Source organism: Bos indicus x Bos taurus, chromosome 4 (assembly GCF_003369695.1).
Source record: "Bos indicus x Bos taurus breed Angus x Brahman F1 hybrid chromosome 4, Bos_hybrid_MaternalHap_v2.0, whole genome shotgun sequence".
In the NCBI taxonomy this organism is placed as follows: Eukaryota; Metazoa; Chordata; class Mammalia; order Artiodactyla; family Bovidae; genus Bos; species Bos indicus x Bos taurus.
In genome coordinates, this window is record NC_040079.1 from 34,237,826 (window position 1) to 34,250,082 (window position 12,257).

General features: G+C 36.5%; 1 protein-coding gene across 1 annotated transcript in view; it reads right to left on the bottom strand.

Annotated features, from left to right (window-relative positions):
• Positions 1 to 4,369: 4,369 nt before the first annotated feature.
• ING3 (inhibitor of growth family member 3) overlaps positions 4,370 to 12,257 on the bottom strand; it is a 28,978-nt gene continuing 21,090 nt past the window's right edge. Inside the window, exons 10-12 of the mRNA XM_027539152.1 lie at positions 11,900 to 12,092; positions 10,849 to 10,887; positions 4,370 to 7,379 (exon numbers count right to left, since the gene is read on the bottom strand). Of these exons, the coding sequence (XP_027394953.1) occupies positions 7,263 to 7,379; positions 10,849 to 10,887; positions 11,900 to 12,092 (349 nt within the window). The 3' untranslated portion in view covers positions 4,370 to 7,262. The remainder of the gene's footprint in view (positions 7,380 to 10,848; positions 10,888 to 11,899; positions 12,093 to 12,257) is intronic.

A 12,257-nucleotide genomic window follows, 5' to 3' on the forward strand; every position in this document is an offset into this window, starting at 1 on the left:
GTTATATTACCACTATCTTTAGTTGTAAACTCACAAAGCAAAATATTTTTTTTTTTTTAGGAAGGATAAGTACAATAACAGGCTTTCCTAGTGGCTCAGATGGTTAAGAACCTGCCTGCAATGCGGGGGACCTGGGTTCAATCCCTGGGTTAGGAAGATCCCCTGGAGGAGGGCATAGCAGCCCACTCCAGTGTTCTTGCCTGGAGAATTGCTATAGAGTAGGTTGGTGGGCTACAGTCCATGGGGACAATAACGTGGGTCAAGTTTATGGGGTTACTCTCAGAGGTGCAAAATGCAAGACTGTTGAACAGAAAAGTCCATGTGCAATGTCATATTCTTGCCTTAGTGCCTTCACTGTCCTTGTGCAGGAAAATGCTGCACTGGTTTAAGGTCTGTGCAGAGACACCTGATCGTGTGTTATCTCCCAGAGCCACATAAACACAGAGCACTAATTTACATCAGGTTTAGGATCATGCGTCCTTTCACCTGTCTTTAGAACTTTCCATCTACCGCTCATGATAATGAAAAACCGAAAGTTCAGTCTGCAATTAGGCTGAGGTCTGGTTCTTGATATGCTGGAGGACTATGAACAGAAATCCTAAAACAGACTTACAATTTTTCTGCAATTTCTAATGCAGTCAACATTAAAAATTTTTTTGTTGTACCGAGGCTAAGTAGTGTCCAGCTCTTTGCAATCCCATGGACTGCAGCATTCCAGGATCCTCTGTCCTTCACCATCTCCCCATTTGCTCAAACTCATGTCCATTGAGTTGATGATGCCATCCAACCTTGTGCCATGTCACTCCTTTCTCCTCCTGCCCTCAGTCTTTCCCAGCATCAGGGCTTTTCCTTTTAACTCAGTTCCATTGACTCTCTCCTAATGATTATATGAAGTCACTTTTTCGTACAAATCTATGGATTTCAGCTTAAGACCACTGAAACTTTATGGGGCTTTTTGTGCATTAAAAAAAAAAAATTCTTCCTTTGTAGTGGTTAAAACCACTACAGGCTAAAACCACTCTAGGCCGCTAAATGGTGAGCTCAGGGTTTGCAGATATCCGGGAATTGCATTAGGGTAGAAGAGGCTTCCCTCAGGCACAGCATTTGTTCAATTTACACATGGAAATAAAATACTAGAGTGAAAATCTTCATTTTCCTTCTATCTTTTCCTTGATTCATGTTTGTTTGAACAGACACATTCTATAGTCTCTAAATTCCTAGATGAACAAAACAGTCCAGATAGACTTTACCCTCCAGAGTAAGGGCTTATCATTTTAAATTGTCCACCGGACCAGTGTTTCTGAGCATATAAATCTCCTGGATATTCCATATGACCACACTTGCGGGTGCCCTTTTGAAATGGGATGTTCCATGGGATGTACTCTCTCCAGCTCTCCGTAGTTATTGACCCGTCACTCTATTTTTCACAAGTTTCTGTCACCATAGGCATTTTGAATATGCTTGCACCAGTATCCAAGATGACTTTTTTTTAATCATATTCTGTTCTGCCTTCTAACTACTAGTATACTTATATCTCTTTACAGTAGAAACTGCTGACTGAAACTATTTAACTCACTTTCCTATTATTGTAGCATCTATCAGCATCTTTTTGTGAATAATTAAAAAATTCCCATTTCATAAGGTTTATACATCATAAATTCACATATTTTTCCATATCATTGCCATTTTCCCACAAGAAATATTTCACATCTTGGTAACATATAACCCAGTGGGGGTAATTTTGTCCCCCAAGGGGCATTTGGCATTGTCTAGAGACTTTTCTGGTGGTCACAACTTGTGGACCCAGGGGAGATGCTACTGACATCTCCTATGCAGATGCCAGGAATGTGCTGAACATCCCACAATGCGCGTGACAGCACGCCACAACAAAGAATCATCTGGTTAAAAATGTCAGTAGCGCTACGGTTGGGAGACTAAAACTTACCAAAGGAAGGCTTTGTTACACAACTTTTCCATGTGGCTGCCAAAAATGGTCTGTTACCTCATTTAGAATAGTCCCTGTGGCAATCACACAATTAGCTCCATTGGGATTTTAACCATTTCTTGAATGTGTAATTATACTGCTCCTCCAAACAAATGTAATTTGGGCACATCATTTCCTTGCAGCCTTCGAAGTTTGCTTTTAAGATTCACATCCTCTACATAGGTAGAATGGTAAATATTTAAAGCAAAGAATTGTATCTCTCCAGTGTTTTACTCTCCTTTGGATATAAACTTACATTTTGGCATACAGCCAGAATTCCCAAGCTTTTATCAATTAATACATAAAACATGAACAAATATCATACAATCAAATTACATTAATTAAAAATTTCATTCCTCTTTTCTGCTGATTTACAGCATAATATTCCTTGGAAATCATGATCAATTATCTCAAGATAACTACATAACTAGCTTGTTTTCTTTTTTAAAATGTAACCACAGTTCAATCATCCATTTTTGTTTTCAGAAAATGAAAAGTATTAAAAATTTTCCAGTGCTGTTTGTTCCCTGAAAGACTGATGTGTGTAATGGGGGATGGGAGGGGATAGGTTTGGTCTTATTACTCCAATGAAGGCTGGCATTCATTTAGCTAATCTAAGTGACTAAGAAGGAAATGTTCTTTGACAGAGTATGGTTCTTTGGTTACATGTATACCACACAAAGTCAAAAGATTACATCTATATTTAAATCATATTTTCTCTTATATATAAGCCTATTTTTTGTTTTATTTTCAACACATAAGGGGATTCTTTTTCAAACACTTACAAATGACAACCATTGGAAAAGTGAAAAAATCTTTTGGTACACTTGGAAACCCATGAAAAAATTATCTTTAGAATCAATGCCTCCAACTATTCAAGAAAATAATTATTTGTCATATTAAAGATAAATATACAAATTCATCAAGAATACAAATAAAAAATCGATAAGTTCTAGTGGAACATACTAGGGAGGTCACATTAAAAGCTTCTATTAGGCTAGTTATAAGATAGGCAAAACCATTCTAATGAACTGACTCCTATTTATATTCAGGGTTATTTAGAAATATTTCCGCCTGGTCCCTTGTATTCCATTTGACCTAGATAGCTTTTTAAAGTTACCTAGTACCAATTATAATTGTTCTTATTTTAATATGTTAGCATGGAAGGTCCCTATAGTAGAGTAGGTTTAACGGTGCAAAGATAATTAAAATACGGTTATTGTTTTTTCCTACAAGCAATATTAAACTTATGAATGCTTTTAAAATAGTTTATCATTAAAGACTAGCAAGTATACACCTTCCTGTGAAAAATTACTCTTAGTCATTAACAGGCCAGTAGAAGTGAGGGATGAGAATAAGCTACACACACACTATACACATTCCTCAAGCTCACTTCTCACATTGGCTTCTGAATTTATAATGAGCCGCAGAAAAATGACTATATATATATATATATTCTGTTTTTCTTTTTTTTTGGTCGCACCAGGTGGCATGATGGCTTTTAGTTTCCCCACCAGGGATGGAACCCAGGCCCTCTATATTGGGAGCCCAGAGTCTTAACCACTGGATCACCTTGAAATCTTGTAATGTTCTCTTTACAGTCTCCTTTGCCAGGAGTGATAAAAGTAAAAGGCTCTGAAAAATTTATTAATTATTAAATTTATTTCAAATAAACATTTTAATGTCTAGACTTCTAATAATGTGTTACTAAAGTTATTTATTAAGTTAAAATACTGACTTATAAGGTATACATGACTGACTACTTTAAAATGGAAATGGCCAGAAGAGGTTATCTCTCTTTTATCAAACTTCAATTAAACATAAAACAATTCTGAAGTCATTTCATCTTTAATTCACTTTAAATTTTTTCTGTTGTAGCTAAATCAAAACATGAAATATTAAGATCCTGGGTCAGAAATTATAATCTGTTTTAATAATTTATATTTTACCATCTAAATAGGGAAATCTAAAAATCTTGATGATTTGATGAATTGATGAACAATTCTGATTTGTAGCTTCAAAAATTGGGAGAAAAGATTCACCTTAAATTTAGAATTTTACAGCCATTTGCAAGACTTAGTCTTAATTTTGTCATCTCTAGCTTATAATCTCAGTAAGAAAAGTGCCATAATTTAAACTTAAATAATCAGAAAGTATTCAACTGACAATATGTAACTGCTATCACTACTCCCACTGACAAACAACTGTATGGCACAGTGAACAGACTCTCATGAATTCATGGCTCATGAACAGACTTTCACTCAGCTTCTAGGTTCCTCCTCTGTCAGCACATTTCCCTATACCACATCTACTCATTTCAGACGACTTTTAAATTCCCAGAATGTCCATGACTCTAAAACCATTTCACCTGCCTGGAAAACCATCTGTTTTTAGGCATCATTTATTTAAATAATAGCTCTTAAATTAAATTTCTCACAGTTCCTAGAACAATGAGTACATCCATTGATAGCACTTACTAAAATACAACAATTACTCATTAACATGTCCATCCTTCCCACTTCTTCCGCCCACCCCTCACACACACAAATACCTTCATCTGTGTAATCTCAACATCTAAATGCTTAACGTTTGATTATAAAAATGAACATTTTTGAGGATATTCTTTTTTCTCTTAAAACCCTCCTGTTGAAAGATTTTTTTTTTAATGTGAAAGCTGAAGGCAAACACTGCAATGTCTACACATTCAAAGAGAATCTTACCCCTTATGGTATATTAGACATTTGTTTTTCTAAGTCTAAAATAATTCATTATGTCAAGAAGACTATTACTGAGGTCTAAGGACAAAGGGCACTAACATTGTACAAAACAAAGACGGTTAAAAATCTAAAATATGTGGAATTTGCTTTGAAGGATAAAAGACTAAAAAAAATGAACTGCCCTAAAAAAGAATGATTGTACGTTTATCAAACACTCAGCTTCGTTTAGGCATTTCATTAAGCCATTTATTGCTTCAAATGTGTCACCATGAACATTTTAATATACACTCCACAGCAGTAAGGCCTCAATTTTCACCACCTATAAACTGTGAACCCACATTCGGATTTTTCTTATGCCACCAACTGTTACACGAGTTTTGTACAACAAAGATTTTGAATGTGTATAATACCAAAAATGCTCATATACCCCTTGATGTAAATGTCACAAAGAATTATTAATAGTTGGCCACATTTTTTTTTCGATGAGGTAGTTCCATGTTTGGCCCATTATATAGATCTCAGATACTAACAGGTTCCACCCATTACTAAATAATTGCACAAAATTTTTGTTTACGTTCTTTATACACGCTTCAAAATATTCAACGTTTGAGCTTAAAATTTGTCAAAATGTTTTTCTGAGTGATTTGGTTAAATAGTGGAATTCACACACTGAAAGGGACTAGCTATAGCAGCTGGAAACAGGGATGTTCCTGACTCTGACAAGAACTTTCTCTTAAAATAAGGCTGTACATAAGGCTTTTTCCTTGAACCAATTCCTATAAAACAGTGAGTTTAGAAAAGTCATTATGTATAAGATTAAACAATACCACTGAGCATCCCCAGGCAACATGCTAATAAGCTAATTGAATACTACATTATATATTATTTCTTTAGGGTTTATAAAATCTCCAAGAAAATACTGAGTATCATGAAATCATGAGTACCCACAAATGAACCTAACTTAGTTTTATGGGCTGTCCAGTTATAAAATTAGACTGCAGCAGCTCAGAACTGTGGAATCTCGAAGCTGGAAGAGACCTTGAAAATCCCCTATCTAATCCATACCCTTTTGGGTAGCATTGCATAGATTTTACAGTTTTCTATATAAGTTCTAAGAGGCTCATAAGTGGTTTTGATTAAAACATAAATCTGATGGGCCCAGTACATTTCAATATAAAAGAAATATGACATAATAAGTATTTCTAAAGTTTTAAGGATTTTTCTACCGACCAGACTCAATATTATACCTTAAATAAAACTTCCACTATGCAAAATTTCTAGTTTAAATAGCACCTATAGAATAAAACTTTCAGGATTGCTTACAGACATCCTGAAGCTGGCATCACCCTGGTTTAATAAGGGCCAGAGTGACTAAAGAAGTGAATTAACTGGCATACCAACATGTGGTAAAAGCAAAAAGAGAACTGAATTTTAAGCTCCAATCCAAGGGGTCTCTCTATTTCAGTTTGGCCACAGTGCCTCAAGTCAAAACAACTATAATGATTATTTCCGTTCGTCTGCTGTAATTAGACTTCTTTCATGTCCCTTAGACTGAAGGAAAAGCCAGGGGGATCTTCTAGAAAAATACATTTGCATTTCACATTTACATAAAAATGTCTTTTCCTTATTTTTGTATCACAAATTCCAAGCATTATTAAAGACATAACAGATTACGCAGCATTCTGTGTCCTGGGCCTCTGTCCTTTTGAGATTATGAAAATTGGAAGTTAGTTGGAATTAAGAAATTTTCATTATTAAGTGTGTAAAGTATAAATACAAGTAATTTTTTAAAAACTTTATTTTAACACCTAATACAATTCCAATTTTAAGGATTACTTGCACAAAAAAATAAACACATTTGGTATAAAAATGTTATCACTTTAACACCCTTTCCCCTCAGCCCTCCCACCCCACCCTCATGAACTGCACTCTGTCTGGATGCAGAAACATATAAAGACTAATGGCCCAGATTCGTTTTTACCTACAGGAGTTTCTGTTTATGTACCCAGGTACTCTAGAGGACATCAGCCCACTTTATCACATGAACCATTTGCTTCAGCCCGCTGAATTTAGTTTCACAAAGAAACAAAGCTTATTATAAAGGCATTTAAAAAACCATTATCTTTTTAGAAGCACTTTTTTTTTTGCAACCATTTATATACAGTGTTACATAACAGCTCTGGAGTACAGTACATGCAGCAGAACATACCTGTTGAATATAAAATACTTTTCTTAAAATCTTCATCGTTGGAATTCTTTGAAGTCTACATTATAGAATGCCCATTACTTGGAGAAAATGGTTGAGGAGTACAAATGTCTGCATACGTTGGCCACTGAAATAATCCAAGGCTAACTGGAGTAATATTTGGAGCACACCAGGAGTGCATAAATAATTTACTTACATTATTAAAATACAACCCATAAAATTTAAGTTCAAGATCTTATAGGATTGTCTATGTAAATCCTTTAAGTGGTTGCCTGCAAATGCACTGCTTCTTCTTTTTTTAAAGTCCTATATAAAATGTTGAAGCTTTTTTCTTCCACAAACGAAATGGCCTCCCTTATTTGTGCCGACTGCCTCTCCTCTTCATGGCAGCGGTGCACTGTGGACAGTACCATTTTCCTTTGGGGGCTTCTGTCAATCCAACACATCCATAATGGAACCATTCTATGGGGCACTAAAATGCAAAAACGCCAAGTAGTTTTTAGTAAAAGATCAGGAAGTATGTTAAAACATGCCCGCCCAGCAGATTAAATATTCATAATTAGATTGATGGAGACAGAACTTAGACATCTAGGAGATGGCTTTATAGATCATTTAGTCCAACTGGTAGGGTTCAGAGATGAGGAAATGGAGACACAAAAAGTTATATGCATCTTTGTTAACTCTGAGTTTCATGTAATCTACTCCCATAATCTTAAAATAATGAACACAAATCATTAATTTTTGTTAAGCTGGAGAGTATGTGGATACCAACTCACAAGGACAAGAAGTAAGATGGGTCTCTCACATAGCAGGTAAATGTATTTTAAAGATTTTGTTTAATATTCAGCCTTATTTATTTCCATGGAAAAGATGTGCAAAAAAGCAAAATGGCTGTCTGGGGAGGCCTTACAAATAGCTGTGAAAAGAAGAGAAGTGAAAAGCAAGGGAGCAAAGGAAAGATATAAACATCTGAATGCAGAGTTCCAAAGAATAGCAAGGAGAGATAAGAAAGCCTTCTTCAGCCATCAATGCAAAGAAATAGAGGAAAACAACAAATTGGAAAGACTAGGGATCTCTTCAAGAAAATCAGAGATACCAAAGGAACATTTCATGCAAAGATGGGCTCGATAAAGGACAGAAATGGTATGGACCTAACAGAAGCAGAAGATATTAAGAAGAGATGGCAAGAATACACAGAAGAACTCTACAAAAAAGATCTTCATGACCCAGATAATCATGATGTTGTGATCACTGACCTAGAGCCAGACATCCTGGAATGTGAAGTCAAGTGGGCCTTAGAAAGCATCACTATGAACAAAGCTAGTGGAGGTGACAGAATTCCAGTTGAGCTATTCCAAATCCTGAAAGATGATGCTGTGAAAGTGCTACACTCAATATGCCAGCAAATTTGGAAAACTCAGCAGTGGCCACAGGACTGGAAAAGGTCAGTTTTCATTCCAATCCCAAAGAAAGGCAATGCCAAAGAATGCTCAAACTACCGCACAATTGCATTCATCTCACACGCTAGTGAAGTAATGCCCAAAATTCTCCAAGCCAGGCTTCAGCAATATGTGAACCGTGAACTTCCTGGTGTTCAAGCTGGTTTTAGAAAAGGCAGAGGAACCAGAGATCAAATTGCCAACATCTGCTGGATCATGGAAAAAGCAAGAGAGTTCCAGAAAAGCATCTATTTCTGCTTTATTGACTATGCCAAAGCCTTTGACTGTGTGGATCACAATAAATTGTGGAAAATTCTGAAAGAGATGGGAATACCAGACCACCTGATCTGCCTCTTGAGAAATTTGTATGCAGGTCAGGAAGCAACAGTTAGAACTGAACATGGAACAACAGACTGGTTCCAAATAGGAAAAGGAGTTCGTCAAGGCTGTATATTGTCACCCTGCTTATTTAACTTCTATGCAGAGTACATCATGAGAAACGCTAGACTGGAAGACACACAAGCTGGAATCAAGATTGCTGGGAGAAATATCAATAACCTCAGATATGCAGATGACACCACCCTTATGGCAGAAAGTGAAGAGGAACTCAAAAGCTTCTTGATGAAGGTGAAAGTGGAGAGTGAAAAAGTTGGCTTAAAGCTCAACATTCAGAAAATGAAAATCATGGCATCCGGTGCCATCACTTCACGGGAAATAGATGGGGAAACAGTGGAAACAGTGTCAGAGTTTATTTTTCTGGGCTCCAAAATCACTGCAGATGGTGACTGCAGCCATGAAATTAAAAGACGCTTACTCCTTGGAAGGAAAGTTCTGACCAACCTAGATAGCATATTCAAAAGCAGACATTACTTTGCCAACAAAGGTTCGTCTAGTCAAGGCTATGGTTTTTCCAGTGGTCATGTATGGATGTGAGAGTTGGACTGTGAAGAAGGCTGAGTGCCGTAGAATTGATGCTTTTGAACTGTGTTGTTGGAGAAGACTCTTGAGAGTCCCTTGGACTGCAAGGAGATCCAACCAGTCCATTCTGAAGGAGATCAGCCCTGCGATTTCTTTGGAAGGAATGATGCTAAAGCTGAAACTCCAGTACTTTGGCCACCTCATGCGAAGAGTTGACTCATTGGAAAAGACTCTGATGCTGGGAGGGATTGGGGGCAAGAGGAGAAGGGGACGACAGAGGATGAGATGGCTGGATGGCATCACTGACTCGATGGACGTGAGTCTGAGTGAACTCCGGGAGTTGGTGATGGACAGGGAGGCCTGGCATGCTGTGATTCATGGGGTCGCAAAGAGCTGGACACGACTGAGCGACTGATCTGATCTGATCTGATTTATTTCCTCATAAAGTAGAACAACCTATTTGTAATTAAAGATGTAAGGATCTCCCTGGCTTTCCTTTTTTTGGCATTTATCTATTTCTAGATATGCAGAGGAAAAGAATTCCACTGTGTAATATATTAAGCGGTTCTATACTCTGACAGAAAATCTTAGCACTCCAAAGAGCACAAAATGAGAGGGATCAGAGAGAGTGTGATGCGGTATTTATAGAAGTATCATTCATCTTTTCCACCAAGCATCCCAGAAGACAGTTTACAATGTCTTCTTGGGACGGTTTTGCAGTCATCATGAACAGCCCACAAGTGGGTCTGCAGAGGGAGGTGGAAGGAGAGCCTTTTCTATGTGAACCGTGTTATGGGGAGCCTGGCAGGTCAGGGAAGTACACACTTCTGTGTGTCAACTCTGATCAATCTTCAAATTGCTTTAAAATTTTAAACTCTTATTATCAACCTTAGCAGCCTGACATTATTGATTAGCCCTTTATTAGAATTCAGGCTTCTGTCACTTCCCTGGAGGAAAACATGGACAAAAGGGAGCTAAGCAGTGTGACAGTAAGAAGGGAGTGGAAATTACTAGACAAAAATATTCTCAGCATACAAGAAAAATATACCTCTAACTCAAAATAAGCTTCAAGGAAAGTAAACAGGAATTCTTTTCTTCCAAACCTTATTTTTTAATATCAGAAATGGCTCTTACTGGCTGACACCTGCAGAACACAGCAGGAAATACACTCTAATGGGAGGACAATAACCCACATCAGAAGCCTCACCTTTGCATCATTTTTCCTGAAAGTATTGCTCTAAAGTTCCAATTCTTCATTGTGATAAGAGAACCAAATCCTAGCAAACACAGAATTCTTTGGCAAAAGGGAAAAAGGGTGTTTCTAATTTTCATACAACCTGATGCCTTTTGAGAAATGTAATCTGCACATAAAACCATAAAATTAGCTTTAAAAAAGTTAAAATAGGGAACACATTAAGGGACACTATCTTATTTGGGGGAGGAATATTCCAGCCTTAATATAATTAACATTACTGCAAACCTGTTTCCTTAGACTGAGAGACACACTAAACAAAAAATATACATTCCAGTAACAATAGGTGAGACCTGTTTTTTCATTCCTAAGTAGAAAAATTTAATACTTACATCTTGGTTATCACAGCCCACCATCTCACCATAGGATACCTAGTTAAAAGAAAATTAAATATTTTTATTATGACTATATTAACAAGCACCTAAATTCAAATAACTGTTTATGATACTGTAAAGAAAATAGAGGGAAATACACAGAATATACAACTGAGTTAAGAAACAGGGCATGTAGCCTTATACAGTTTATGGGTTTTTTTTTTCTGAAGGATTTTTGGGGGCAGGGGTGTACAGCAGGATAACAGAGAAATTACATGCTCTTTGAAAGTCTATAAAAACTTGTTCTATAAACTACCTTGACAAAAGAGTCAATTTTTTGAGTGGTTCCTTTAATAAAGATTTTAAGTTTCTTTCTTGGTTATCAACATAAAGTTTTTTTTTACTTTTTCTTGGGTCATGTTTGGTCATATATATTTTTGCAGTCAGTAGTCTATTCTACTGAAACTTCTAAATTATCTGTTTATTACATGTCATTTCTCATTTTTCTTTTTGCTTTTCATCACTAGCTGGAGAGTATGTGGATACCAACGCACAAGGACAAGAAGATGGGTCTCTAACATAGTAGTTAAATGTATTTTAAAGATTTTGTTTAATATTCAGCCTTATTTATTTCCTCATAAAGTGGAACAACCTACCTATAATTAAAGACATAAGGATTTCCCTGGCTTTCCTTTTTTGGTATTTATCTATTTCTAGATATGCAGCGGAAAAGAATTCCACTGTGCAATATATTAAGTGGCTCTATACTCTGACAGAAAATCTTAGCACTCCGAAGAGCACAAAATGAGAGGGATCAGACAGAGTGCGACACAGTATTCATAGAGATCTCATTCATCATTTCCACCAAGCATCCCAGAAGACAGTTTACAATGGTCTTCTTGAGACGGTTTTGCAGTCATCATGAACATGTCTTTTTATCAGAAGCAGGAAGAGGATATAATAAAAAACCAAAGGTATTTTACTGGAGTAAAAAGAACACTAAAAAAATGAAACAGCTCTTTTCCTATTTTATTCAGATTATGCTTCTATAGACACGTCAGACTCATACCTGATTACAAATGCAGTATCGTGGTTCATTGGGGTCATAAGTCCAATCAACCTGACTGTTGGAATCAGATTCTGGTACCACTGTTGCTTGTTGGGAAATTTCCTGTACAACAGTTGATGATGAAGAACATGATGACAAGGAAGAAGAGGAGGAAGAAGATGATGACTGTTGGCTTGAAGACTTGTTGTTGTTTCTGAAAAAGCAGTATCAGTTTTATTTGCTCAGCATCCAGAAGAACTTAATTGAGAGTAACTTCTAATTAATGGCATGAAATGAAATAACAGTAAATATACAAAATACTCTTTAACACTCAAGCCATCTGATAAATGGATGTAAAAGCACAAGTGTTTAGAGCAAA